The 27,596-nt window shown below is 45.0% G+C and overlaps 1 protein-coding gene across 3 annotated transcripts; it reads right to left on the reverse strand.

Moving 5' to 3' along the window:
- Positions 1-15,652: 15,652 nt before the first annotated feature.
- Positions 15,653-27,066, reverse strand: DDX47 (DEAD-box helicase 47). 3 transcript variants are annotated; one of them, XR_003990395.1, is made up of 13 exons: positions 26,947-27,057; positions 26,273-26,366; positions 24,529-24,717; positions 23,807-23,878; positions 23,170-23,288; positions 22,591-22,662; positions 22,383-22,499; positions 22,060-22,206; positions 21,605-21,742; positions 20,142-20,212; positions 19,491-19,620; positions 17,150-19,397; positions 15,653-16,434 (listed from the first exon to the last, which is right to left on the reverse strand). XR_003990395.1 is itself a non-coding variant. In XM_030478097.1 (12 exons), the coding sequence occupies exons 1-12, from the start codon at positions 27,043-27,045 to the stop codon at positions 19,275-19,277; spliced, it is 1,371 nt and encodes a 456-aa protein (XP_030333957.1). In that variant the 5' UTR covers positions 27,046-27,066; the 3' UTR covers positions 15,653-19,274. The 3 variants fall into 3 exon arrangements, 2 of the variants coding, with proteins under 2 accessions (XP_030333957.1, XP_030333959.1); XM_030478097.1 differs by having other exon boundaries at positions 15,653-19,397; positions 26,947-27,066; XM_030478099.1 differs by lacking the exon at positions 23,807-23,878 and having other exon boundaries at positions 15,653-19,397; positions 26,947-27,066.
- Positions 27,067-27,596: the final 530 nt, after the last annotated feature.

A 27,596-nucleotide genomic window follows, 5' to 3' on the forward strand; every position in this document is an offset into this window, starting at 1 on the left:
ATCATAGAATCGTAAGGGTTGGAAAGGACCTTAAGATCATCTACTTCCAACCCCCCTGCCATGGGCAGGGACACCCTGCCCTAAACCACGTGGTCCAAGACTCTGTCCAACCTGGCCTTGAACACCGCCAGGGATGGAGCATCCACAACCTCCCTGGGCAACCCATTCCAGTGCCTCACCACCCTCACTGTAAAGAACTTCTTCCTTATATCTAATCTAAACTTCCCCTGTTTAAGTTTGAACCCATTACCCCTTGTCCTACCACTACAGTCCCTAAGGAAGAGTCCTTCCCCAGCATCCTTATAGACCCCCTTCAGATACTGGAAGGCTGCTATGGGGTCTCCATGCAGCCTTCTCTTCTCCAGGCTGAACAGCCCCAACTCTCTCAGCCTGTCTTCATACGGGAGGTGCTCCAGCCCTCTTATCATCCTCGTGGCCCTCCTCTGGACTTGCTCCAACAGCTCCATGTCCTTTTTATATTGAGGACACCAGAACTGTACACAGTACTCCAAGTGAGATGTCACAAGAGCAGAGTAGAGGGGCAGGATCACCTCCTTTGACCTGCTGGTCATGCTTCTTTTGATGCAGCCCAGGATACGGTTGGCTTTCTGGGCTGCAAGTGCACACTGCCGGCTCATGTTAAGCTTCTCGTCAACGAACACCCCCAAGTCCTTCTCTGCAGGGCTGCTCTGAATCTCTTCTCTGCCCAACCTGTAGCAGTGCCTGGGATTGCCCCGACCCAGGTGTAGGACCTTATACTTGGCTTGGTTAAACTTCATAAGGTTGGCATCGGCCCACCTCACAAGCGTGTCAAGGTCCCTCTGGATGGCATCCCTTCCCTCCAGCGTAACAACCGAACCACACAGCTTGGTGTCGTCGGCAAACTTGCTGAGGGCGCACTCAATACCACTGTCCATGTCGCCGACAAAGATGTTGAACAGGACGGGTCCCAACACCAATCCCTGAGGGACACCACTCGTTACAGGTTTCCAAATGGACATCGAGCCGTTTACCACAACTCTTTGCGTGCGGCCATCGAGCCAGTTTTTGATCCACCGAGTGGTCCGTCTATCAAATTGATGTCTCCCCAATTTAGAGACAAGGATGTCATGCGGGACAGTGTCGAACGCTTTGCACAAGTCCAGGTAGATGACGTCAACTGCTCTGCCCCTGTCCATCAGTTCTGTGGCTCCATCATAGAAGGCCACCAAATTGGTCAGGCAGGATTTCCCCTTAGTGAAGCCATGTTGGCTGTCACCAACCACCTCGTTGTTTTTCATGTGCCTTAGCATGTTTTCCAGGAGAAACTGTTCCAAGATTTTGCCAGGCACAGAGGTGAGGCTGACTGGTCTGTAGTTCCCTGGGTCTTCCATCTTCCCCTTCTTGAAAATGGGGGTTATATTACCCTTCTTCCAGTCATCGGGAACTTCACCTGACTGCCAGGATTTTTCGAATATGATGGACAGTGGTTTAGCAGCTTCATTCGCCAGCTCCTTCAGGACCCGTGGATGGATTTCATCAGGTCCCATGGACTTGTGCACGTTCAGGTTCTTAAGATGGTCTCGAACCTGATCCTCTCCTACAGTGGGCCTAAGGTCTTCATTTTCACAGTCCCTGCATTTGCTTTCCAAGACTTTCGTGGTGTGGTCAGAGCATTTGCTGGTGAAGATGGAGGCAAAGAAGTCATTAAGAACCTCAGCCTTCTCCAAATCCATGGTAGCCAGTTCTCCTGATAGCTTCCGGAGAGGGCCTACATTGTCCCTAGTCTGTCTTTTATTTGCTACCTATCTATAGAACCCTTTCCTGTTATCTTTCACATCCCTTGCCAAACTTAATTCTAGCTGGGCCTTAGCTTTCCTAACCTGGTCCCTAGCTTCCTGGGCAATGCTCCTATATTCTTCCCAGGCCGCCTGTCCTCTCTTCCACCTTCTATAAGCTTCTTTTTGACCTCTAAGTTTCCTCATCAGCTCCTTGTCCATCCATGGAGGTCTCCTGGCCCTCCTGCTGCACTTTCTTCTAGTCGGGATGCGACATTCTTGAGCACGTAGGAGGTGATCCTTGAATATCGACCAGCAGTCTTGGGCCCCCCTGCCCTCTAGGACTGTATCCCATGAAATGTTACTAAGGAGGTTCCTGAAGAGGCCAAAGTCTTCTTTCTTGAAGTCCAGGGCAGTGAGCTTGCTGCGTGCTCTTCTTACTGTCCTGAGGATCTCAAACTCAACCATCTTGTGATCACTAGAGCCAAGGCTGCCTTGGAGCGTCACATTTCCAACCAGTCCCTCCCTGTTGGTGAGCACGAGGTCAAGCATGGCACCTCTCCTCGTCGGCTCCTCTACTGCTTGAAAGAGGAAGTTGTCTTACATATGATCGAGGAACCTCCTGGGTTGCTTGTGCCGGGCCGTACCGTCCCTCCAACAGATGTCAGGATAGTTGAAGTCCCCCATGAGGACAAGGGCCTGCGAGCGTGAGGCTGCTCCTATCTGTCTGTATAGCGCTTCATCCACAGAGTCCTCTTGATCAGGCGGCCTGTAACAGATCCCCACCGTAATGGCCCCCATTGCTGTTCTCCCTTTGATGCTGACCCACAAACACTCTGTTACCTCATCACCCGTCCCCAGACAGAGTTCCATACTCTCTAGCCTATCACTGACATAGATAGCAACACCCCCTCCCCGTCTGCCTGGCCTGTCTTTTCTAAACAGCCTGTAACCTTCCATTCCGACACTCCAGTCATAGGAGCCATCCCACCATGTTTCTGTGATATCAATGACATCATATTCCTGTAGCCTTGCACACATCTCTAATTCCTCTTGCTTGTTCCCCATACTACGGGCATTTGTATAGAGGCACCTTAGCCAAGCTCCAAATGCAGCCGACTCAATGGCTGGGGCAGCTGGAACATCTCTACATGGCTCCAAGCACTTATTACAGGTGCTGGCAACTGACCGGGAGTGTTGGGATGGATCAGTGCTCCCCTCCCCCAACACGTCTAGTTTAAAGCTTTCTTGACCAGCCTGGCAAGCCTCCTACCAAAACAGCTCTTCCCCTTCTTTGTCAGATCAGCTCCACCAGCCTCCAGTAGATCTGGCCTCCCAAATGGAGCCCCATGTTCTAAATAGCCAAACCCCTGACTATGGCACCACCATTCTAACCATTTATTAACCTGCCAAATGCGCAACATTGGCAACACAAAAATAGCCTTGCTTCCTTAAAAAAATCCCCCTCTGCCAGTGCTTATCACAGTCATACTGAGCTAAGATTACAGCAGTCCCCACCCTGTTCTGCCTCATCCATGTCCTCCTTTAAAACAGTTCAGGTATAAACATTATTACACCCTTGGAACAGACTGGCACAGAGGTGATGGGTCTTTGGTCCAGGCAGCCAGCTTGGAGCACCTCTGCCTTAGATAGGAGCTACAAAAAAGGCAGGGCATGTTGTTTTTGGAAAGGGACATGTGGCACTTCCACATAACTCTGGGCTTTCTCCTGGCGATCCTGTCCCTGAATTCCCTGGGCTCTGGCTCTGAAAGCATAATCCAAAGATTACCAAAAATTCCTGTCTGAGAGTTGGATCCTTTTCTTTTGGAAATGAAAAGTGTGGCACCAAAACCTAAATGTTATCTAAAAATACTGCAACAGAAACTCATACTGGTGTCCTTCAGAGCTGTTAGCTGTCTCTGCAACCACCAGCTGCATGCTGTGCTCCCTGCCATTTTAAGTCTCAGGAACAAAATAAACATTTCTAGTATGTAGCAGTGATACGCTTTGCTTTGAGTGTTGATTGCTGCCTCCTCTCAAAGAAGTTCTGTTCTTTAAATGAGTAGGTTTTGGCCAGCCCCTTTCTATTCCTGGATCCTAAACGCCCAGATTCCTGGTACACTACATTCTTTTGCTGTGAGGGGGAGAGATTTGGGCGAGAAAAGGTCAAGGAGACTTGTTATAATATTGAAATCAGTGCTACTGACTATGTCTTATAAACAGACACTTTCAAACGTGTGAATTATCTGCCAGAGCATCCCCAGTTGATGAGCAGACCCTGCTTCAGGAAATGCAATGGAAACTGACTGCCTGATCCTCCACCAGCAAGATAATGCTTTGTGGTGCTGCAAACAGGATCACTTCTGTATGCAACCCCAGCCTAGTACCCGGAAACCCAAGGGTAGGAGGTGGCTCCTGGAGCACCTGCTGAAACAGTGCTGAGTTCATGCCTTAGACTTACTCCTATCCCTCTGGGGCAGATCTCACACTGTCTTTCATACTTCACAAGTGTGGAAGCTGGAGCAAGAACGGGCAGAAATAAGCAGAGAGCAGCTCCGAGCACCTGTGGCTGTGATCACTTTGGCTAGGAAGAGTCTCTTCATACAACAAGACTGGTGTTTTTGAAGGCTGTGAGCAAGTTAAAAAAGAAATAATTAGATTTATCACCTCCCTTAGGACTTTCATCAGTATATGCTGATGAACATTTCACTCATGACAACTGATGCAGTTTCCTGGAGGTATCCTGAGCAGCTAAGAAGGTTCCAGTCCTCCTTTGTGGCATTGAACTCATCTGCTTTTGTGCTGATGTCTTCCCAAATCAGTGAGTTGCAGTGATATGAATGAGTCGGTATTGTGTGTAGACAAGATATTTGAGGAGAAGTGTGTAACTCTCAGGAAACAAGCGATGTGAAAACATACCGATGGTGGGGATGTTGCCCGATACCCCCAGAAAGGAAGACATGCCAAAGGAGACCCAAGAGAACCTGTTTTGTCTCTCTCAAAAAGGCTGATCCCAAGGCTAGGGAAATGGTTTAGGAGAGAGAGGCTGTCTGGCTGCATCTTCAGCTGGCGAAGCCTTACAGAGACTCAGCACAACACTCCAGAAGGAGTCAGCCTTTACTTTCCTTGTGTGCCAGTCCTCATTTTGGTACCCTTGCCTGGCCCCTAATGCTGTTCCCTTTGGTATTCCTTGCGCACTGTGCATGGAGTAGTTTTCCCTTTCCCACTCCACACTGTGGGGTTGAGATGACTGGCTGAGATGCTCACTGAGAGAGGCTTAGGCCTTCTCTCACAAGAGTGACTGTTGTAAATAGATGTTCTGAGACAGCCACCCTGACCTGAAGCCTGAGGCTAATTTCTCCTGCCAGCATTGCCTCGGGTAAGAGACTTTACAGAGGACTGCTTCCATGCAAGAAGCATTCCTGGGAATCAGGTTGCACACAAAAACTCCCTGCTCAGTGATGCAGAAAATTGTGCTTTACTGCTCCTGGATCGAACACCACCGCAGCGGCACAAAGCAAAGCTTTGTGAGATCTGACATAAATCACTCCTCCATTTCAGACTTCAACAGGGAAAAAAAAAGTGTTCATAGATTTTGTTTTATTTGTTATCAACAAGCTTCATGCTGGTACAGATCTGTGTCCCCACACAGCCAGCATAGGAGCTGGCAGAAACTCAATGTTGTGCATCCTGGCTAAATTATAAAAAAATACAATTGTATTTACATGTTTAATCTTAATCAGACACATCCTGTTGAGCAATATGGCTGTGCACAAATCTGCTATTGACTCAAGAATTATGGTCTGGGATCATCAGCAGTTTTGGTTGGTGCTTGTTATCTAACCAAGACTAATCATTAAACAATGCTGTGATTTTTCTTGATGAAAATGCCTGGCGGGGGAGAAAAATATAAGGAACAATTGTAAGGTAAGGTCAGGTAATTGAATTCACAGCCTATTGCTCCTGAATATTTTCTTGCTGTTTAAAGCACGTCCCCGGGGCAGGCAGTTTTTGATCTCTGGATGCCACAAATCCTACTGTCACCTCTTGGAGCTGGAGAACTGCTGACGAGCCACATAGGTCTCCGGGAATCCCAGTCAGGCTTCAGGTAAATGTAACCAAGTAACATGATAACACACAAGACTTTAGTACTAGCCCTGATAAGAATATCTTACTGCAGCCCTTGGAGAAAAAGTTTCTCTTCTATGCAGTTACATCTGGGCTGTCAGGTACTTGGTGGCAAAGCTCACCAAAGATGGAAGTGGGGGCTTCTAGCAGCGCTCTGCTCCACAGGCATAGCCATTTCCCAGCAGCCATGGGATGTTACAGTGTGTGGGTCCCTATGATTTGAAGGAAAATGGTCTGTGTTCCTCTGGGCTTAAGGTGGAGACTGATGTAAAAGCCATACCAGTGCTGACCTGGCAGAAACACTAGTGAGTAATAGTTGCCAGATTATACATATAAATGTTTCATAAAGCCAACACCTCAGTTCTCCTTCCTAGTTCACCCTAGATAAAGTTTGTTGCTTGACCATGATTATATCTGACCATAAAAATGCTTTTCAGGGCACCTCAAGCACTCATAGAATAGTATGGGTTGGAAGAGACCTTCAAAGGTCATCTAGTCCTACTGCCTTGTAATGAGCAGGGACAACTAGATCAGGTTGCACAGAACCACATCCAGCCTGGCCTTGAATGTCTCCAGGGATAGGGCATCCACCACCTCTCTGGGCAACCTGTGCCAGCATTTTACCACCCTCATTGGAAATAATTTTTTCCCTACATGCAGCCTGAATTTCCCCTCTTTTAGTTTAAAACCATCACCCCTTGTTCTATCACAACAGGCCCCGCTAAAAAGTCTCTCCCTATCTTTCTTGTAGGCCCCTTTTTAGAACCAAAAGGCCGCAATAAGGTCTCCCTGGAGTCTTCTCTTCCCCAGTATGAACAATCCCAACTCTCTCAGCCTTTACTCACAGGAGAGGTGTTCCATCCTTCTGCACATTTTTGCAGCCCTTCTCTGGACCCTCTCCAACAGGTCCATTTCTTTCCTATACTGAGGACTCCAGAGCTGCACACAGTGCTCCAGGAGTGGAGCTCTAGCTCAACCCATGCTGCATTCCTTCCCCAGCTCAATGTGTGTGTGCCAAAAAGGCCAATGAAGCCTTGAAAACACTCAGAGAGATGGGATAGGAGAAAACCAGAACATGTGTTTCATCAGGGTAGGGCTAGGGTCATGCTTTCAGCACGCACAAAATACCTTTTCACTCAAATTGTGAAGAGTCCTTTCCTTTTGGAAACCCAGGAGCCAGGGGAATTGCTCTGCAGACAGCAGCGGCCTGGAAGCACTTGGTTTCTGGCACAGGGAGATGGCATGCCCTGGGAGCCTGGAGGTCTGGCACTCCTCAGGCATGCACAGACAGCAGTGGGTACCACTGTTGTAAAGTGAGTGCAGGTGGCAGCAGAGGACCCTCATGCTGGCTGAAGGTTATGGAGCGGGCTGGGCAACAGAACTTAGTATCCTCCATTTAAAAGGCCAGCACATTGCTGGACACCTTCCTTTCACTTGGCACAAGACGATGCATGCAGGCCCCCTTCCACTGCTTCTTCCATCATTAAGGTTGTACATTAAGGGGAGTAGGTTGTTCTTCTAATTTCAAGGACAACACAGGCATGTAAGTATCCCCAGATCCTGCCTCACTAGAGGCCCAGGACTGCAGTTCAGCTCTTCACTCCTCCCACCAAAATCCTTTCTTGAATTATTCACCTAATGCAGTATTTGCCAGGAGTGTTTAGCTGTTGCATCAACATGAAGGTCTTCTGAGTTTCCTCCTGTCCTACCTGCTAATCACATCTGATGCTCTATGATTTCTCCAAGTTCCTAGTATCACCGATGATGTAAAGCTGCCTAAGAACATAGCAATGTTCATTCAGTGCACGCCTGCTGCATCTGGTAGTTCAGCAGCATAAAAATCTATGACATAACAATACACATTCAAGTGGCTGTACTTTGGTAAAATGAGGGGGAAACAGTGCTCTATTCTGTCTGCTTAACTAGGGCAGAAATTTAAATGGGTGTGTTTAGGAGGGCTGATAGCATTCCTGCTCCAGCTGCTTGCTTCTGTGAAATGATGCCTCTCTTTGCAGCTCCTACCTAATCTTGGTGGGCACATAACCGCACAGAGACATGCATACCTGTGTGCCAACATGCACTCACCCAGCCTAGCCGCACCCAGCCCTGCACTGCCTGCCGCGCTCCTGCCTCTGTTGTTTTAGTGTCTATTAAATCTAGGCAAGATGCAAGACTTGGAGGGTGCAAGGGTGCTGTTGGAAGTGGTAGCCAGGCAGGTTGAGAAAGAGGGGGCATTCACAAGCCAGGAGCACTGCTGAAAATGGTTTTCTATAGAAAATTCACTGCAGGATGCTTAGCACATGCTGCACTGCAATAGGAGACCTCTGCTTGCTTTGTAAAGCCAGGTCTGAAAGATCTGCACTCTTTAAATGCTGTCTAGTTCAGTGGCTGCACTGTGTAAAAATGAAGCACTTGAGGCCATAGATTTGAATCCTAGCCAGAGAGATTAAGTACTTAATATCCATTTCATTATTCTCTGTTTAATTCTATCACAATAAAAAGTGGAAATCTCAAAGGGATAGTTGACTGGAAAATGCAGTCTGTGCACAGAATTCCCACTTTTACTGTTCCAAGTCTTCTGACTTAAAATATAACTCTAAATATGCAGCCTTAAACACACAGTTGCACATATACGGATGAACACACACACAGTCTTCCTCACTCCTTTAACCAAAATTCCATCATTCCATTAAAAGATAAAACAGAAATTTCAACTGATGATTCAGGCCAGCTGAATCTTGGTCTGCTGCTGGGATAGTTTCTCTGTCTCACCTCACGGTTTCATTTAACTCCTCTCCTGACTTCAGATAAGCTTGTGGGGACATCTGACACCTCACTAGATGGTTACTAAAGATATCGTGAACTTGCCACACTTGCACAGATCTAAACAAGCAGCAATGCTGGGTTAGAAAAGAGCATTACACTGTTGAGTGTGAAGTAGGAACTTCTGTAGTCCTGGAACTTCCAGCCTGGATGCTGTGCCCAGGCAAGATCTGAACTAGACAGAAGATACAGCTGATTGCCATGTCTCTGGCCTTGATTATTTTTCTTCCAACGTTCTTGCAACCTAGGAGCTTCCCTAAGATAGGGGAAAGAATGTCAGTGTGCTGCTATTATTAGTAGCCAAATGGCGACGACTTGGCTGGAAGGGAGAAAGTTTACAAAGCTTCTGCCTTGCAGTATGGAGAGAAAGAGAGCTTCAATTTGGACCAGTAATCTCAACCCAAGAAACCCCCTTCCAGCCCTGCTGTGCTCCTTTCCTCCCACTTAGCTGGCCCCTGGGTGGGAAGGATGAGCAAGCTTTCCCATGGGAGTCCCCAGGCTTCCTGCTGCTCTCCAGATCCAGCAGCCCTGGCTGTTTTGCTTAGTAAACAAAAGTGACACCCCTTTGTGACAGCCATGCTCAAGGGAAGGGTTTAGTGAGGGCTTAGTTGCCAGTTAACCTCTTTAGAAATGCAAACACAGCTTCAGGTAATGGTATGAGCAATCCAGGAAAGTGTCAAGAGATTAGGGATAGCTCTTGGTATGTGCATGATATGGCAAAGAGAAGCTTCTGCCTCCCTGAAGCAGGTTCTTCTCTTCCTCAGCTGTTGTATTACCCGATAATCCCTTTCTTGTTCATTATTAACAAACTCTCATAACGGACATGCATTTGCAGTAACGAAATACCTACTGGCACATCAGCATCTCTCCTGAAAAGGCTGTAAAGTGATTTTTCCAGGAATCCCTGGCTGCAGACAGGACTTCACCCTAGGGTAAAACCTAGCAGCGGCTGCTAGGCACCAGGCAGTGCTGCTATGTTTCAGCAAGCATGCTATATTCCGTCTCTGGGACCTGAAGGGTTGCTCATTTAATCACACAGAAAATTTGTGATATACGCCTTTGTGCTTATACTTCAAAAGGCAAAAGTGCTCAAGGCCAGGCTGGACGGAGCCTTGAGCAACCTGGTGTAGTGGAAGGTGTCCCTGCCTGTGGCAGGGGGTTGGAACTAGATCTTTCAGGTCCCTTCCAACCCCAACCATTATCTGATTCTATGAAATTTTTGTGTCTGACCACCTGCTTCGCACCCTACACATCCCATCATTGGTGGGATAATCTAAAAATATATTCTTAAAAATACCCCAAACCCTATGCTGTACATGAATGAAGGGATCCCCTGTATATTATGGATTTGAACACTGTTATTGCTGACTCCGAGGTCTTTATCAGGTTACAGCGCCATGATGTACATAGGGGTGAAATTACCACGAGATCTTACATTACATTGAACTGACACAGTAAATCTGAAGCTGTGCTGAAGAGGAACAGAACTAAATCAATTTCAGTTCTTACCTGACAACCCAAATAAGAACTAAATCCAACCTTTAATGATCCACATGTCTGATCAACAGCATGGTTTTACTAGTGGTAAAGGCAAAGGAAAGTGGCAATCCACGTGCATGATTCTGCCAAACAAAACACACATTCTGGATGTATTACATGACAGTCTGGTTTCTTTAGCAAATGCAGCATCTGTCGCAGTCCTGTTCCAATTAAAAGACATGTCTGAGTTTACATAACAGCTGATAATCCCCAATCTCCGGAATGGTTAATTTAGATGTCCAACACGGTTAATCTAGATGTACAACATGGTTAAAAACCTCTGCTAACTAATTGAAAACTGGATTTCCTAACTGCTCATTTATAATCATCAAGCAGAGAAATGACACTGTTGAGGCTGTTACTAGTTAGGATGTATCCTAATCTTCCGGGACAGCACAAAATTTGGATAGGTTTGCCCTAAATCTAACCATCTTTCTCTTTATTCACCGAAATAATTTAAGACTCCTACAATTAGTGAGTTGAAAGAAGTTCTTGAATATAAGTGAACAATACTTTCCTAACAAGCAGTTCTACATTATTAAGCAACAAGAGGCTTTCCCAGAAAGCCCAGAAGGATTGCCATTGCTTTCTATCATTTGCCTCATTGCTTTGCATCTTCTGCAGCATCTGTGAACACAGATCCCAGTCAGTCCCTGAATGGCTGAGGTGCGCAATGGAAGCACCTCCACCTGCACAGGGACTGTAGTAGCTTCTTCCAGCAAGAGGCTTCAAAGCAGAGAGATGTCTCCTAGAACACCATCAGGATGGGGAGAGCCACGCAAGAAATGCTGAGGCAGCTCCCATCTCCCCTGAACCCTGGAAAACAAATGGAACTGGAAGCAAATGGATTGGGTAGGCACCTGCCCATTGGCTGGGAGAAGAGCCTGCAGGACCATATTGCAGTGCAGCATGAACAGCAAAGAAAAGCAGCAGCCATGGGGCAGTTTAGGGACCTGGTGGCAGGCTGTTTGATGGGGCAAGCCTGGGAAGAAACAAGCAAAACAGAGTGCAGAGGGTGCTTAGAAAGCGAGATTCATGAATGAGACCTTGGTGAAGACTGGGATTCAGACATGTAGAAATGGCTAAAAGTAGGGCGAAAAGATGGGAGGTCCCTCCAAAAAGCACTAAATAATGGAATATTAACAATGCAACACATTCTAGGGCATGCTAAGCATGAGGAAATCTTGCCCAGGGAGGACATGTCCCTGCCCATGGCAGGGGGGTTGGAACTAGATGATCTTAAGATCCTTTCCAGCCCTAACTATTCTATGATTCTATGATATTAGAACTTGGCAGGCCTGTGCTTGCTGCAGGAACAAAGCATGGTGTTGCCAGTTAATATGTGAAGGGAGGCCTTGGCTGATGCTTTCAAAGGAATAAGTCAGTCCATGAGGAAAGACCTGAAGGCAAGGAGTGGGGCTACAGTCAGCAGCCTGCGGGTGGAGGGGCTCCCCTACCCCAGGCCATGCAGGGAGATTCCTTCTCCCTCAGCCACAGGAGAAGTGACTTCCCAGGTGTATGCCCCTGTGGGCTCTACCATTCCAAGATCTCCACCACTGAATGCTTCCAAAGGTTAGTGGAATCCCTTGGTCAGCTTTATCTGACCAAACGATGGCAGTGGACTGGATAATGATGCAATCCTGCAGACAGCGCAGGAGAGCAGAAAGATGCAAACTCTGCCTATCTGGGCAGTGAGATTCTGCTGAGCAGGCTAACCTGTTCTGGTGTACCAGTACAACCTTGTATGTCAGGCAGTCCTGGCTTCTGCTGTGGGGCTCAGCCCATTGCTCACTTCAGTCACAGAAAAACCTTCCAGCTGAAGCAGGACCTGGGGCAGTGCACAAGCTCAAAACTGTTCCCTTCTACCCAGGATTCATTTTAAGGCTCAGCATGGCTTCTGGTACAGAGTTAGCCTGGTTTACCAAAGCAGGCAGGAATATATGTATTTGTCCTGCCACTGCAAAGGCTAATAAGTGTCCAGATCACTGAAGCCATTTCAAAGTAAGGTCACCCAGCCATTGCGGGCTTCAGCTCTCTACTTGTCAAAGGTCTTTCCCACCAAGAGAGGTAACAGCTCCACACAACTCACCATCCAGCTATAAAGAGGGACTTCCCCCCAAACAGTCCTCCTCTTTATAACTTTATCTTCACATGTCAATAACTACTGCACAGTCCTTTTGACAGACTTCAGCATATTTTGAGGTATTAACCCACGAGCTCTTTGAGGCAGAAAAGCATCTACCCCTGCACCTTTTCTGTGCTACTCATGTACATTGATAATACACAGTCCTGTATATGTGAGGTGATCAGAGAAGCAAAACGCTAGCATGGCTAACAAACCTGAACACTTCCACCAGGAGGCTGCCCCGGCCTAAGCAGAAGAGACAAAAGAATATGGCAAAGGAGGAAAGCTCTCAAAAGTTTTTATCCATGTGTGCTTGGCACAGGACAAGCAAACATTGCTGCTTCAGGGGCTCTGCCTTCCTTTCCTGGGAAGGACAGAGCAATCAGCTTTCCAAAGGGCTTTTTGTGTGATTGGTTTTCTTTTTTTCTTTTTCTTTTCTTTAATTTAACTTTGTTTTAAAGGCTTATTTGCTGGGTGCGTAAGATACAAAGATAAAGACATTCACCAAAGATTTCATCAATACTATGCCCTCCAGCAAGCTGCCCTTTCATTGCACAACAGGTTCATCAACCACAGAAGGCTAGCAGGGCCCTGCACTAGCCACTTTTTTTACATCTGCTGCTTTTACTGAATTTGAGAGCCACAACTGTCTGCTATGTAATTTGCAAGGGAACACAGCGCTCACAAACAGTCCATGCAAAAACAAGACAAAGACGATCCCTGACAGCAATTCCAGGAATTCCCGTTCCATCAGCTTAACAAAACCCTGATGCAGAGGGAGATTCCTCACGAATCACAAAGAGCTCTTCATCTCCCAGTCCAGGTGGCAGCATTTGACCTGGGAAAGCAGCACTGGCATTTTCAAAGAGGGGACATAGCCTGGCATTCAGAGGATGGATCTGCAAAAGGTGGACTTTTGAACTAGATAGAGGCAATGTAGTTAGAGTAAAGATGATGTATGTCAGTCAGTGGGAGCCTTGGAAGAACCAAAGGGTCACAAAACACTAGCATGCTTTGTAAGGAAGGGCTCTTCAACAAACTCCTGAGATGAGCATGCCTGGCTTCAGCCAGCCAGCCAAACACAGGCAGAAGTGAAGCTACCTCTAAATTTCATCTTAGAGGGAACAGACTAGCAAATCTATTTCTGACATTTGTTCCATAGATCTTTGATAACCATTCCTCACTCTGCTATCCATTTTAGAGAGCATAGCCAATACTTTGTTTGCATTTTTATATAAACTTTTCTTGAAAATTGGAAAGACGACTCCGAGATTTCTAGTTAACAGTAAAGCAATTCTCACCAATTGAGTGGAAAGAGCCTAAAGCAAGATACACTCAAGTCATGTATGCGCATTGAATGGAAAATAGTCCATAACTGCAGAATCTCCAAGAGTCATCTCGAGACCTACAACTGTAAAGAATGGAAAGCTGATTCTTCTTAGGCTCTGTCAAAGGAGTCTGTCAGACTGTCTGCTTCATATTGTTGATAGTGTTTGGAGAAGACCAGTCTTTAACAACCAAACCAACAACCAAAAGGTCTTTAACAACCTTGGCATACACCAAGGATAAAGGTGTAACACACCTGTAAGCATGCACATGAGCAGCAGTAATAGGAAATCACTCACTAGTGGCAAATCTATCATTCTGAAAACATGTTGAGAGAGAAAAAGTATTACTTCCCTGCTGATGATACATCAAGCACAGAAGCTGACAAGGACAGATCAGGCTGGGTATCTTCTGTTACTAATTCCCTTCAAGCGAGCTATATAATAAAGATAGTAGAAGATGAAGTATACTCAATTACATGCTTGACTGGGGTACCTTAATTTCCATTGCTTTAAATAAAATTGAATGAGCCTCCACACATTCCCTCCCAGGCTTACTCCACAGATCCTGTGTCCGGCTATGTTGCCGCTGCAGGAAAGTAGGTACTTTTGTGACTCCAACTCTCATTACACAAAAGACTTATTTTTCTACCTCACAGCAGAAGAATTTCGTGGCTTAGCCCAGTTCATGGGATGGAGCAGACGGGCAACAAAAAACACACAAAGGAATCACTTTCTTCTGGAAAGTCAGCAGAACAAGAGCAATCCAACCTTATTATGCAACCCTCTCTCCACCTCACACAGATGACTTGCAGAGCAAGTTTTGGTATTTGCCTTTCTATGCAAGGAGACATGTTTGTGGGTGAAAATCTTGAGGAAGATTAAAGGGGACTTAAATCAGTCAAAATGCGAGAAATGCCAGAAAAACAGCCTTCCTTGACAATATGAAATGGGAAGGAGGAGGGATGGAAAGAAGCAATAGTCTCTCAGAGGCCTATCAACAGGGCTCTTTTTCTGCCTTTGCTAGGATGTGCATGGAACACAAAACATTTACCCCTTTTTGCATAGAAAGCCCACATTGCATTTCCCTTTCCTCAGTAGCCTTTAGCAAGCACCAAGCCCATGGCAAGGCAGAAGCTTTTGACAGAGTCCTATCCCTAGCCTTTATTTTAGGGGGAGGCAACAGAGCAACATGCACATCTCTGCAACAATGAGGATCCTCCAGCAGAGAAGGCAAAGGTAAAAACAGTCCTCTTCCCTTTGAGCACGAAAAATTACCCTGTGTTAACCTCTAGTAAACAGCTTCAGGCTTCTAGTCCCCTGAAAAGGCACTCAACAAGCTCCAAGGGCATCCACCCCTCCCCAGGGACCTACAATATCAACAGCTGAAGACTGCACAGTGCTACTGTCTCCTACTGCGCAACCAGGCATAACCTTGGCACAGTCCAAAACATCTTAGCGTGAAACGTGACATATACTTGATGATCATGTTTAGGAAGGCACATATCTGTGTCCCGGGGGGCTTTGGAAGCAGAGAGAAAGCGCTATTGTCTTCATCATAAGTTTCCATATGTGAAGGGTCCTCAGGAAAAGATACAGCACTGGAGGTATGGCTGTATTTATCCCTGAGCCAGAGGGCAAGTGACCATTCCCATTTCTTAGGCACCAGAGGAACAAAACATCTTTAGCTCTCCCTTTTAAATATTGCTATTTGGAAAAGCCTTTCATAGTCTGACCAGGAGAAAGAGCTATCTGAAAACTAGAAAGTGCCTTTTAATTTTATTTTTTTTTTTTTTTTTTTTAAATCTCAGGAGTTAACCCCAAAACTTGGGATTCTGTCAGAAACTCACGCTCCTGATTCTCTATACTTACACAGTCATAGCTTTTCCCCCCTTAAAGTCTACTGATAAGTGCATACAGAGCAGTAAGAATTCAGAATGACTACATGGACAACCTCTAGCACAGAAGTTGTATTTGTTCTGCAACATTTACAAGAAATAATTACTCACTTGAATATTTACAGAAGCTCTTCATATGATGCTGCAGGCAAACCACAACTTCACATTTATATAATGTCAGAATGTTTGGTACGTGCCTGTGTCTTTCACAGACCACGCAATTAATTTCATTCCTTCTTAAGTGCTTCCAAAGGCTTTTAAGTATTTTGGGTATTTTCCTTCTTCAGCGTTTGGCTAAACTGTGAATGTTTACTAATTTCAGTCCTGCTTTGTAAACGAAGAGCCTGAAGATTCCCAAATAACTTCTTACTCAGAGTTCCCTCCTGAACTGAGACTCTTCTCATCACAAGTTAATGGCGTTGCTAAAGTCATCATACTTAGTTCTCCCTCTTGGTCATCTCTACTTTTGGGGGGCTGCCAGGTCCATGAACAGGCTGTGTTCCTCATTATTATTTTAAGCAGACTTCAGCTCAGGCTGAAAGTCTGAGTCACCACAGAAAAAAGCCCTGAATACCCCACCTTGGTTCTCAGCTGTGCTTTCCTGCCTGTGTCTTTCCTTGCAGCCCCTGGGCAGCAGGTACATGGCACAGGGGAACAGAGACAGCCAAATCCATTTCAGACAGGTCAATTCAGCACAGCTTCTGCTCTGGCCCACTGTGTGGCTGCAGGGATTGCTACCTTTTGCAGCCATTGTTGCTTATCTTGAAGTCAGTTACCAACACTGATATCGATGTTTAATTTTACTCCTCCCTTCCAAAGGATTGTCCTGCTCCTGCTAGCTGTAGAACATTTAAATGAAAGACACTAAATCCCCATTCTTTACTACCTGAGGTAGTCACCTATGTAGTACTAAAAACTATAAAACTTTATTTAATACATGTATGTATTAAATATACAAATCATATATAGTATGATCATATAAATCATCACCTTCTCATTATGGACTTGGGAAGTGCAGAATTGTTTCAAACTACAAACACCCCTACTGAAACATCTTTTGAGAACACAGCTTTCACCAAAACTTCACTTCAGTTCAAGCCACAGGAAAATACCAGGTTGCATCCTACTCGATGTCACACTAAGGTTAATCCTCCATTTCAGCTCCCTGCTGTGTGAAGACACAGAGCCGTGCAGAGGTGTGCTTCAGAACTGCCCCTCAGGAGTCCTCCTGACTGAACAAATACACTGACATCTGTTGTACAAAAGTATGCAGCCACGCACATATCAGTGCTGGTATTTTCTGAACTTTTATTCAGAGAGAGACAGGTCTCACTCCGTTCCTTTCCCCTCATGTTTCATTAGATTAGCTATAGATTTTGCTCCAGCCTGGCTGCAAATTCTGTTTTGACCAAATACATCTTTAGACACTCCCTATTCCACTTCAGCTATACAAACACTCTCTAACCTAGCACTCACAGCGTAGTCACTATAAGAAACTATTTCCTGCCACTCCAACCGGTTGAGATATTTTTAGTTGAAATTGAATACACATACCTGTGGCAGGTGAGGCACTAGTGAGACTGTGGGTGTGGTGAGACCTCTGCTTTTCTAACGTCAAGTGTTTCTACAGCTTGTCATTCCAAACCAAGGGACGTGGCCAGCTATCCAGGAGTCACTCCTCTCAAGGAGGCTCTAGACCTTTTCATGAGGAGCAACTCCACTTCTCTCCTCTGCTATTCTTTCAACTGCAGAGGAGAGTTGGAGAATCTCTGATCCTCACCCAGAACAGATTCTCTCTGCTGTTACACCCTTCCACACAGGAAAGAACACAGAGATATGCTAGAGACCCCACCAGTCTATTACATAGCTGGGAATAAGACCAAGATTTCCAGAGACCTAGGAGCCTCAGATGGATTTAATCTTCATTCGCTGATAGCAGGACCAACCTTGTCCTGATTGTGAAGGGTAAGGAAGGACGGAAGATCAGTCAGGAGTGTTCCCTTGCTCCAAAGGGAATGAGCATTTGCATATCCACCCATGTGCTCACTCATTCTATTAGTCTGGTGCATTCTAGGGCAGTTTCCTTTTACCTGGGGTGATCCTTACTGAAGGGCCTTGTAGAATTATCATGTTCTCACTACTGGGCTTCCACCCCTGACTCTGCACTAGAACCCACTGAAGATGCACACTCTCCTCCTGCCTTATAAGAGTGTTCTTAGCAGTCAACATATCCAAGATCTGTACCCTTATCTGCCACTCGGACTACTTTAGAGCTATCAAACTTGTGGGTTTCTGAGTAAATTGTTATCAAAAAACCCACAAAGTAAGAACACTCACACTCACACCAGATTGTTTCTCATGAAGACAACAGAGCTGTTTTAAATAAAAATGGATTCTCTTTAGTTTTAACCACAGTGTTTTTTCTTGTAATTTTGCAAAACGTGCTGCTCCAAACAAAAGTATAAGAGCATTCTGACTAGCACACGTGTATATTACATTTATGGTGATGTTATGAAGTAACTTGTGCTCATCTTGACTACTGCAGTAGTTTCTGCTTTCCATTTAGATCTAAACCAGAATTTTTTTCATATTTTTTTCAGGTAGCAGAAAACCTAGTTTATGAGTGGTTCTAACAGACATTCAATTTTCATGTTAAGTGATCATGAAGGAGTTTCTCACCCTTCTCTGCCCACCAGCAGAAATATCCAGTGTGAAAACTCTTATTGCCAATGGAAACTAGCACTAACCTTATGATTTGATATGAAGATAGGTAAATTTATCCCATTCTTGCAAGAATCTAATTATACAGCATTGCATTCTGCTTAAGATAGAGAAGTAAATAGGGAAACACAGAACGAGCCACCGCGATACCCATTTTCCTTCACCGCGCAGATCGTGAGCCGCTTTCCTACGTAGGTAGCACCCCCTTGTGTTATCTTATGAGTACTACAAGAACCAGCCACAAGGAAAACCCAAAACCTTGATCTTGCCAATCATTACAGATTCTGCATCCAATTCCAGGCAGCAAATAGCCTAATCCTACTGAAACAGGTTCTCTCTGTGCTGGGCCACTCTTCAGCTGACACGTCGAAGTTATCGATGTCACATCTGAATCTCTAAGATTGCCCTAAGAAGAGAACCTCCTGGCAAGAGCTGATATTCAAAGTGATCAGGTCAGTGATAAGACAAGGAAAATCAGGCAGCTTTAAAATTCAGCGCAATATATTTGGGAGTTCTTGAAGTCACATGTCCCCTCACTAAGGCAAAATCATCACAGCTGTGCTGTGGAAACTCAGCTGCTTCTTTTAACTTCTTCCTCTCCTGAGCCCAGATACACTCAATGAGTTTTGGGTAGGAAGACAGGTTGCAGCAGTGGGAAAGCTGCACTCACACTGCACCTTTTCGTGAAAAAGCAGGACCAGACTACAGCTGGTCCTGCTTTCAGGTCCAGAAGTGATGGTCTGGTGTTTCTGAAAGGAAGACTGGTTCCATGGTGCCACGATGGGCCAAACTCAGTCTGTAACTACTGAAGCAGAAGAGAAGTTGTTTTCCAGGTGGACTGCCTGGTTTCATAAGTAGTTCTGAAAACAAACCGCCTGGAAAGGGCTTGGAAGACTGCTTTTGCAGAGCTCATGTAGCCATAAAGAGAAAAATACAAGTCGTCTGTCCAAATACCGAACTAGAAGGCTTTCCTTTTCTTCTTTTTCCCACCTGCCACCTTATTCCTGACACCAATAGCTTCTTCTGTGTCATCATCATTATCATTCCGAGATCGCTTCTTCTCTCCCTGCTCCCGCAGCTCCTGCAATGTAATCAAGAGATTGACCAAGAGTTCTGGCACTTGAAGAAATCCAGGCTACAACAGTGAGTAGAGGGACAAAGAGCCAGCACCCACCATTCGGGCAATTCTCTGAGCCTCAGCCACACGCTCTGTCAGCATCATAACCTCTTCTTCTTGCATAGGGAATGCTGGCAGCTTCTTGCCAATCAGGTGTTCAATGCGCTGGAACAACTCTACATCATACCTTAGAAAAGACAAGGCACCAGCTTGAATCAGCCCTCCCAAGAGGGCTTCAGCTGTCACCACCCACAGACACCACTCCTTATGAACAGGTATTGTTCACTTGTGCTGATGGTCTCACAAACAACTCTTAACTGCATCTGAATGATGCTATAGTTCAGGATGGCTTCACGGATTTATTCAGCTCATCTCTGCTCAGAAATGTTTGACAAATACTTTTTTTAGACAAACACTTCCCCATTTATCAAAAACACACTTGAGCTGCATTATACAGTATATAAATGTATGTATAGTATACAATCAAATTATAAACAGTTAGTTCTGCTCATTACATAGCTTCTAAAACTTAACCAGACTTTTCCCCCTCCCTACCCTGGGCTTTGAATTCTCACTTCTTTAACTAAATAAATCAACTGGCACCTCAAAATGAAAAGCAGTATTTTCTCCTCACCCAGGATAAGCTCAGATGTTTTCTGCTCTTAAATACAGCTGGGAATAATAAGTCTCCCATATTTTAACACTTACTGTGTAACAAAGGTGATAGATTTGCCAGATCTCCCAGCTCGAGCTGTTCTCCCAACACGATGAATGTAATCCTGAAAACAATTTTCCTGATCAGCAACAAGATATGTGCAAATAACACAGAACAGAAGCTATGGGAAATCAGCCCAAGTAATTCTTCGGAAAGAACAGGAAAATAGGGAGAAAATACAGCCTGGATTAAATACTCAGGACCATGTGCAGCATTAGCATTTGAAAAGATGCTAGCTTGTGAGTTTGGTTTTTATCTTTGGTTGTAATATTTGAATTCTTCTCTTTCTAAAGAAGACAACCACCTTCAATTATTCAAGACTGCAGGAGAAAAGTTGTGATACATGACTTTCCTAATGAACTATCACTTCCTCGGAAAGCTAATATTTTAAGTGAGCCAGTGCCTGCATTTTCACTTTTGGGATCTAGTGCTCTACAGTTTGCCTGTCTTCCAGACAAACTCTCTGGCAAGTTGATTTAAATTTGGCAAGCACAGAGGAAGGGATGATGAATGAGAGTAATTTGGAAGCATCTGATTTATTATCTTCCATTTATATGGTTCTAGGCTGTTTTTCAGGTTTTATACTGCATTATAGAAATTAAAATACTCCCTTCTCGATGCAGGATCTGTGGAGAAAGGAAGCATCATGAGAAAGGATGCATTCTACAACATGGTTAGAAGCAACAAGACAAGATGGGGTGGGGGGCACAAAAACTGCAACAACAGTTACAGTGCTACCCCTACCATTATTTTAACTTTTGTCCTTTTACAATGTCAAAAGCAGCATCTTCAAAAGAACTCCCATACTTTCTTCTGTTCAATGTGTTGTATCTTTGATCGTTATAAGGAACAATAGCAATTCCTGAACTGCATGTTAATAGGTATTGCCTGGTATGAAACCAGGCCAGGAAACAACCACACCCCTAAGATAACACTATACTTTCGATAGAGTTAGTGACTCACTTTTTTTTCCAGTTTGCTGTACTTTTATGATATGAAGGTGAAACATAAAAAAGACATTTTTCTTGATCAAATACTCACTGAACATAATGGGAGAATTTTTACCTTTTTTTTTTTCACACACGGTTTAAAATGTGAAGGCAGACCTGGACCACAGAACAGAGGTGACTACCTGAAACTAGTAATATGTTAAAACTGTTTTCAAAGTCTAGAAGTCCTTTAATGTAATACAGCAAAGCACATACTCCAAGCAAAAATACGAAGACATAGAACATCTGTCACTTCCCCGCTTCACTTATGGAATCAGTTCTACAATCCAGATGAGGCCACCCAATCAAACTGAGATACCAACTCAATTGCTGGGGTTGAACTCCGTCTTTTAATCTACAGAACTGTGAACTACACTTCCAGTCAGCAGAACAGAGAAAAGGCGTCTTTGTTCCTTTGTCTAGCTTCACTATGCCTCCTGGTGACCAGAAGCTCTCAGCTGGCTTACCTTAGAGTGCGTGGGAATATCAAAGTTTATCACCACATCTACATGTGGGATGTCCAGACCTCTGCTTGCAACATCAGTAGCCAGTAGAATAGAACGTGCCTTTGCCTTGAATTTGTTTAGAGAGCCCAAGCGTTTATTCTGGAAGAGATGAGGACAAAAAGGGAATGAGAGAATAATGCTCATTCTGGTTAATACGCTCTTGTTGAAACACTGGTACAGAACAGCTGGGGGATAAAATACAAAAAAAAAAAAAAAAAAAAAAAAATATCTAACTTCTCTGATTTTTTTTTTGAACTACAGAATCAGTGGTAGCATTCACATTAGTTACACTTTTAGGGATCAGTCCAGTCCACTAGGTGTGAAATACTCCTTCTGCAAGGTAGTTGTGATGTAGTTTGGTGCAGCCCATTTCCCAAGGTCTCCTGTTTACTCCATTCTGTGGGGTATACCCATACCTGACTCATCTGCCCATGGAGAGGAATGGCAGTGAATCCCAGGTTGCGGAGCAGTAAAGCAGTCCTCTGAGTATTGTTACATGTACTACAGAATATCATGAAAGAGTTTCCAGCTAGCTCATTCAAGATATAAACCAGGTAGCTGTCCTGTGAAGAAACAGACGGAAAAGAAAAGAATTTTATTGCGGAAGAAAAAAAAAAAAAAAAGAAAAAGAAAGAAAGAAAACAGGTAATCACAATTGCCACATTAAAGAATAAGCACAAGCCAGAGAACATACTGGGCAGATGTGGGAACAGCAAGACAAGGCCAGAAGTGGCATTACCTTGAATTTGGAGGGGATGAAAATGTAGTACTGCTGTAGTTTTTCAACCGTCTGATATTTGGAAGAAACAGCACATTTAACAGGATTCTTCAGAGCAGCACGCTGGAGTTTTTGAACCTGGGAAGATCAATGAGAGATCTTGTCAGAAACCGGTATCATACACTCTAGTTGTATAGCCTGATGGAAGGAGAATTAAAACTGCTCTCACCTTCTTTGTCATGGTAGCAGAAAACAGTAGCGTCTTCCTGTCTCGAGGAATCACTTTTAATATCTTATCCACCTGTAAAAATAGAAAGGAAATAGAAATGCTGAATAAAACAGCCATCAAGACATAAGCCTCCTCAAATATAATGATCATCCAAATGAAGAGTAATGCCTGCATGCAACTCAAAGACTCACAGCAGGACCAAATCTACTCTCTGCTAAAGGAAAGGTGTAGACTGATTGCTTATTGACGGTGTGAACTCCAGAAGCCCATTAGCAGTGCAAACCTCATGCAATACTCCTGCAGGAACGTGCACGTGGCGTGTTCCACAGTAACTGCATCAATATCAGGTGTTCCAGAAAAAACAGCAGATTTCAGAAACAAAATGCCTCCTACTGTCTTACCAGTGCTCTGCAGAACTCTGCTAAGTTCTACTCCCACCACAGACTTCTGTGCAATTATTAGATCTTTGTTACAATTTGCTATTAATTTCTACAGAGCAGCTCAGTGTTTACTATAGGCTGAAGTGATTTCAAAGGGACTAATGTGGTGTTCCAATCTCTTCTTTTAGCAGATTCCTACCTCTGTCTCAAAATCCATGTTAAGGATCCGGTCAGCCTCATCCATCACAAGGAACTTGAGAGCTCGTAAATTGAAGCCCTTTGTGTTCTCCAAATGATCAACTAGACGGCCAGGGGTTGCTACCAACAAAATAATGAGAGCAAGTTTAGAATGGAAGGAAAAGATACAAAGAGTCATTGCTTACAGAGATGGATTCTTTGCCCGAGAGAAGTTAACGGCAGACTGTGTTGTGGGAAGGACTCTTTCATAGGGTATCTTCAGAACGTTTTGAAATAAGATTAATGGAGTCAGACTCTCTTGAAGCATGCCCTCCTTCCCCCACAAGAAAATGCAAAACAAAAGAGACTGTAGACGAGCCTTACTGAGAAGGATGAGACCAGCATTTTGAATACTTCAGGAGAATGAAGAAACAAGCCAAAGGCAGTTTAGCGGGATGTTCTGGAATGAACCTGTAGCAGCAAGGCTACTGGTGTATACTTTAGAAACATGAACCAGGCAGTACCCAGACTCAGGACAAAACAAAATGAAAGACACATTCTTACTTCTCCTTCAAATGAACAAAACCTTTGGCACTCTTTCTTTGGACACCTACAGTTTGATAATACTCATACTTTGTAGCCCCAGCACATAAACTCACCAATTATAACATGTGGTTTCTTGGCCAAGGCCAGAGATTGAGACATCGTGTCAATGCCACCCACAATAACTGCTGCAGGACAAATAGAATACAGTGAAACACTCAGTGTAGCACCAGCCAGCCCCTGGCACCAGTTTCCTCCTCCTCTCTGCCACCCACAACAACTCTGTACAAATGAAAGGCTACTTATCTTTATGAGAACTCACTTTATTTTAGCACAGCTGACCTTCCCAGGCCTCCTAAGTCCTTACTGGCCCCGAGTATTTTATTTTCACAGTTGAAGAGCTATAGGCAGAATCTTTACCTTGCAGCTTTACTCAGCTGCAAAAATAGAGGAATTCTAAAAATACTCACAAAGCTTTTATGTTTGTAGAGAATATGTAAGCCACCAATAGACACAGTCTGAAAGAAATATTAAACTACATCACACTATAGAGTGGAGGTCTATGCAGTTTCACTGGACACAAACTTACTATTGAGAAGATACTTCCACCTTTAACTGGGTGGGCATTGTTTGGGCATAACATGCAGAAAAGTTGCAGACTACTCCACAAGGAAAGACCATGCAGTCTTCCTTTCCCAAAACTAATACCAGATATCTGTCTTCCAGCATCACAAATTTTTCCCACCTTTTGTTCAACCCTCCATACAAATCCTTTCTACTTTTTCCCTTTGCAGTCTAGAGCTGACAAAATTCAGTCTTCAGGAAAACTGCTACTTACCACTGTGGACACCAATGGAGGATCCAAGAGCTTCAAACTGCTCAGAGATTTGGAAGGCCAGCTCCCTTGTTGGTGTAAGAACAAGAGCAAATAATCGCTGAGGTGTTTCCAGCAGTGCTTGAAGAATTGGCAAAGCAAAGGCTCCTGTTTTTCCAGACCCAGTTTCTGCCAGTCCAATGACATCTCTGCCTGCAAGGAGCAGCAAGGAGGGCAAAAACTGTTACAAATTTACACCAGAGAAAGAAGCCTTTAAAGCACAAGAATTCCCTAAGGATGGGGTGAAGAGGGCAGAAAAGACACATAAAAGGTAAAGAAGAGCAAAGGGCCAAACCAAAGAATTTCAGGATATCTCTGCAGCATTTTTAGAGTGAATTCATTTGTACAACAATTACAGTCTCGATTCTTTCCATTCTCTAGTTAAACTGCTGCAAACATACAGGTTTTCATACAAAATTTAGGTTCAAAACACCCTTTATTATTTCTCAAATCTGCCTGTCAACTTTCAGCCTATTGCTTCTACCTGGCTAAGTATTCTATACCAACTGTTGCCTGTTTACAGGCTTACAAGGAAATAGACTCCAGTCTATAACTCAAGTTTGAGACTTGAGTTATATCAACTACAAGAAAAAAGCACTACCAAACTCGCATTTCACAAGCCACAATCAATTCTGTGCCATTGCTTCATGGCTTGCAGCAAGAAGGATTAGAACAGCAAATCCTTTGTTCAAAAACAGTGCAGACAATGGCATAGAATTCATCAGTAGAATCCATTCTAACCTCCTACGCTCCTACAGCTGAGAATATGCTGCCAACAGGCCTTAAACTGGAGACAACCTTTCAGGATTGCAATCTTATCTTTGTTTTTTTTAAGAGAATCTTACACATGGTGTAAAAGAGTCTGATAACAGTTAAGTACTAGAACAGAGTTGACATTGAAAGGTTTATTCCCATTCTGTCACTACACTGTTCTGTTCCTGCTTCACAGTGTTTTGGTTTTGGTTTTTTTTTTTTTAACCAAAGAAAAAACAAACAAACAAGCCCAAAAACTAACAAAACAGCCAAACAAAAACAAACCAACCAAACAAACAAAAACCAAAATCAAACCAACCAACCAAACAAAAAAACCACCACATAACCAAAATTCCAGAAGCAGAAATGTTTGCCGAATTCAGCAATTTATTTTCCTGTAATTCCAGGATGGTTACAGAAAGTCACTGTAGTTTGGTTATTACCTACTCCAGAAATCTAATTTCAAAGCACTGCCTGCTCAGAGCAAAGCAGATTATACAAGCTGTGTAATCAGTCAAGGCACCTCCAATTTCACACACAGGCTGTAGTTCTCTACTAGAAGAGGCACAGTCCTATATCTATCAGAAGTTTCCTATATATCCTCGAGTATTTTGGGAAGAAAATGGTCAATGCATATTAGCAGCTCAAATGATTGACAGTAATTCTATTTAACATGAAGTGTCAGAACTATGCAAGAGTAGTGAACACCCAAGAACCCACATTTGTACCTATTTGAAAGTTTGCAATTGCAGTCAGTGTTACAGGAGAAATTGCTATTCCAAACTGCATCTGAGAGGACACAAGAATGAACACAAGCACTACTTCAAGGCAGAGATCTTGAGTGATGAAGAAGTGAGAACATCCTCATCCCTACCACTCCTCACTCAGCAAAATTCATTCACATATTGCTCCTGAGGCATTCCCAAATTTGGGATCAGAGAAGCACACTGCTCACCTTGAAGTGCCACTGGAATAGCCTCTATTTGGATCTTTGTTGGCATCTTCCATCCTAACTGGTCACAAGCTTCACACAGGACATCTGTCACCCCCTGAACAGTAGTGAAAAGAGAAAAGGCAAAAAGACATCACCAAAGAGACCTAAATTTAAACACACGATTAAGTTATATACATGCTACAACAGAGCCAAGCTTGTCTACTGCAGGGACAAACCCCATCAGGGCCTCAATGCAACTACATGAAAGGGCAGGCTGCTCACAGTAATCCCCCCTCCACCAGTAACTTCATAGATTGGTTCAAAACTGTTCGAGGCGACTGACAGCAGTGAGAAACTTGCCATTTTCTCATAGTTTACAACAGGAACTTTCCACACACCCCCCAGCTGTCTCTCCTCCCCTCTAGGGGTATCCCACGAGCATGGAAAAGGGAAAACGCCTGGGCAAGTTAACACAACTGAAAGAAACCCAGGCAACCAGCTGAGGAGCACAGACGGAAGCAGCATGACCAGCTTCCCGGGAGCAGAAGCCTGAGCTCCCCACACCTCCCCATGCCCGGCCACACCACCACGCCGGCGGAACAACGCGGCGACAACGCCGCACGTGTCTGCTCCCTGCGCACCGCGCCTCCGCCGGGCCTGGCGCCGCCTACAGCCCGGGCCCGTGCCGGCCTCACCAGGTCCTTGAAGCTCCGCGGCTCTTCCATCGCCGCTACCTCCGGCTCTACTGCCGCCTCGGGCTCCGCCGCCTGCCCTTCTCCCCCTCCTGCCGCCATTTTGGGCCGTGGCGCTCTGAGGCCGCGCAGAGCACTCTGGGAGTTGTAGTCCCCTCGCGGGTGTTATGGGATTTGTAGTTCCGGGGAAAGAGCCAATAGGAGCGGGGCGGGGCAAAGCGGAGCGGAGCCCGGCCCGGCCCGGCCCGGCTCGGCCCGGCCCGGCCCGGCTCGGCTCGGCTCGGCTCGGCTCGGCTCGGCTCGGCTCGGCTCGGCTCGGCTCGGCTCGGCAGTTGCTGCCCGTTGGGGTGGACGCTTTCGCAGCTGCCGTCGGTGGCCGGAGCGGGGCTGGCGCTCAGGGAGGATGGGAAGGGCCGCACCGTGCCATCAAAGCGCTGCCACGGTGGTACTGCCGCCGTGAGGTACAGGCGATCTCATTTCCTTGAGGTCAGAAGGTGTCGTCTGCAGCTCACGTTCTTCAGAGCGCAACCCTGGGGGAAGTGGGTACCAAACGCTGTCATTTTTTGCTCTCCTGCTGTGAAGGAGCCTGCGTGGGCCGTGTCTGTGGGAACATCCCGTCTCTGCACAAGGTTATCAAGCAGCACACTTGAGGA

Source organism: Strigops habroptila, chromosome 3 (assembly GCF_004027225.2).
Source record: "Strigops habroptila isolate Jane chromosome 3, bStrHab1.2.pri, whole genome shotgun sequence".
NCBI classification, from domain to species: Eukaryota; Metazoa; Chordata; class Aves; order Psittaciformes; family Psittacidae; genus Strigops; species Strigops habroptila.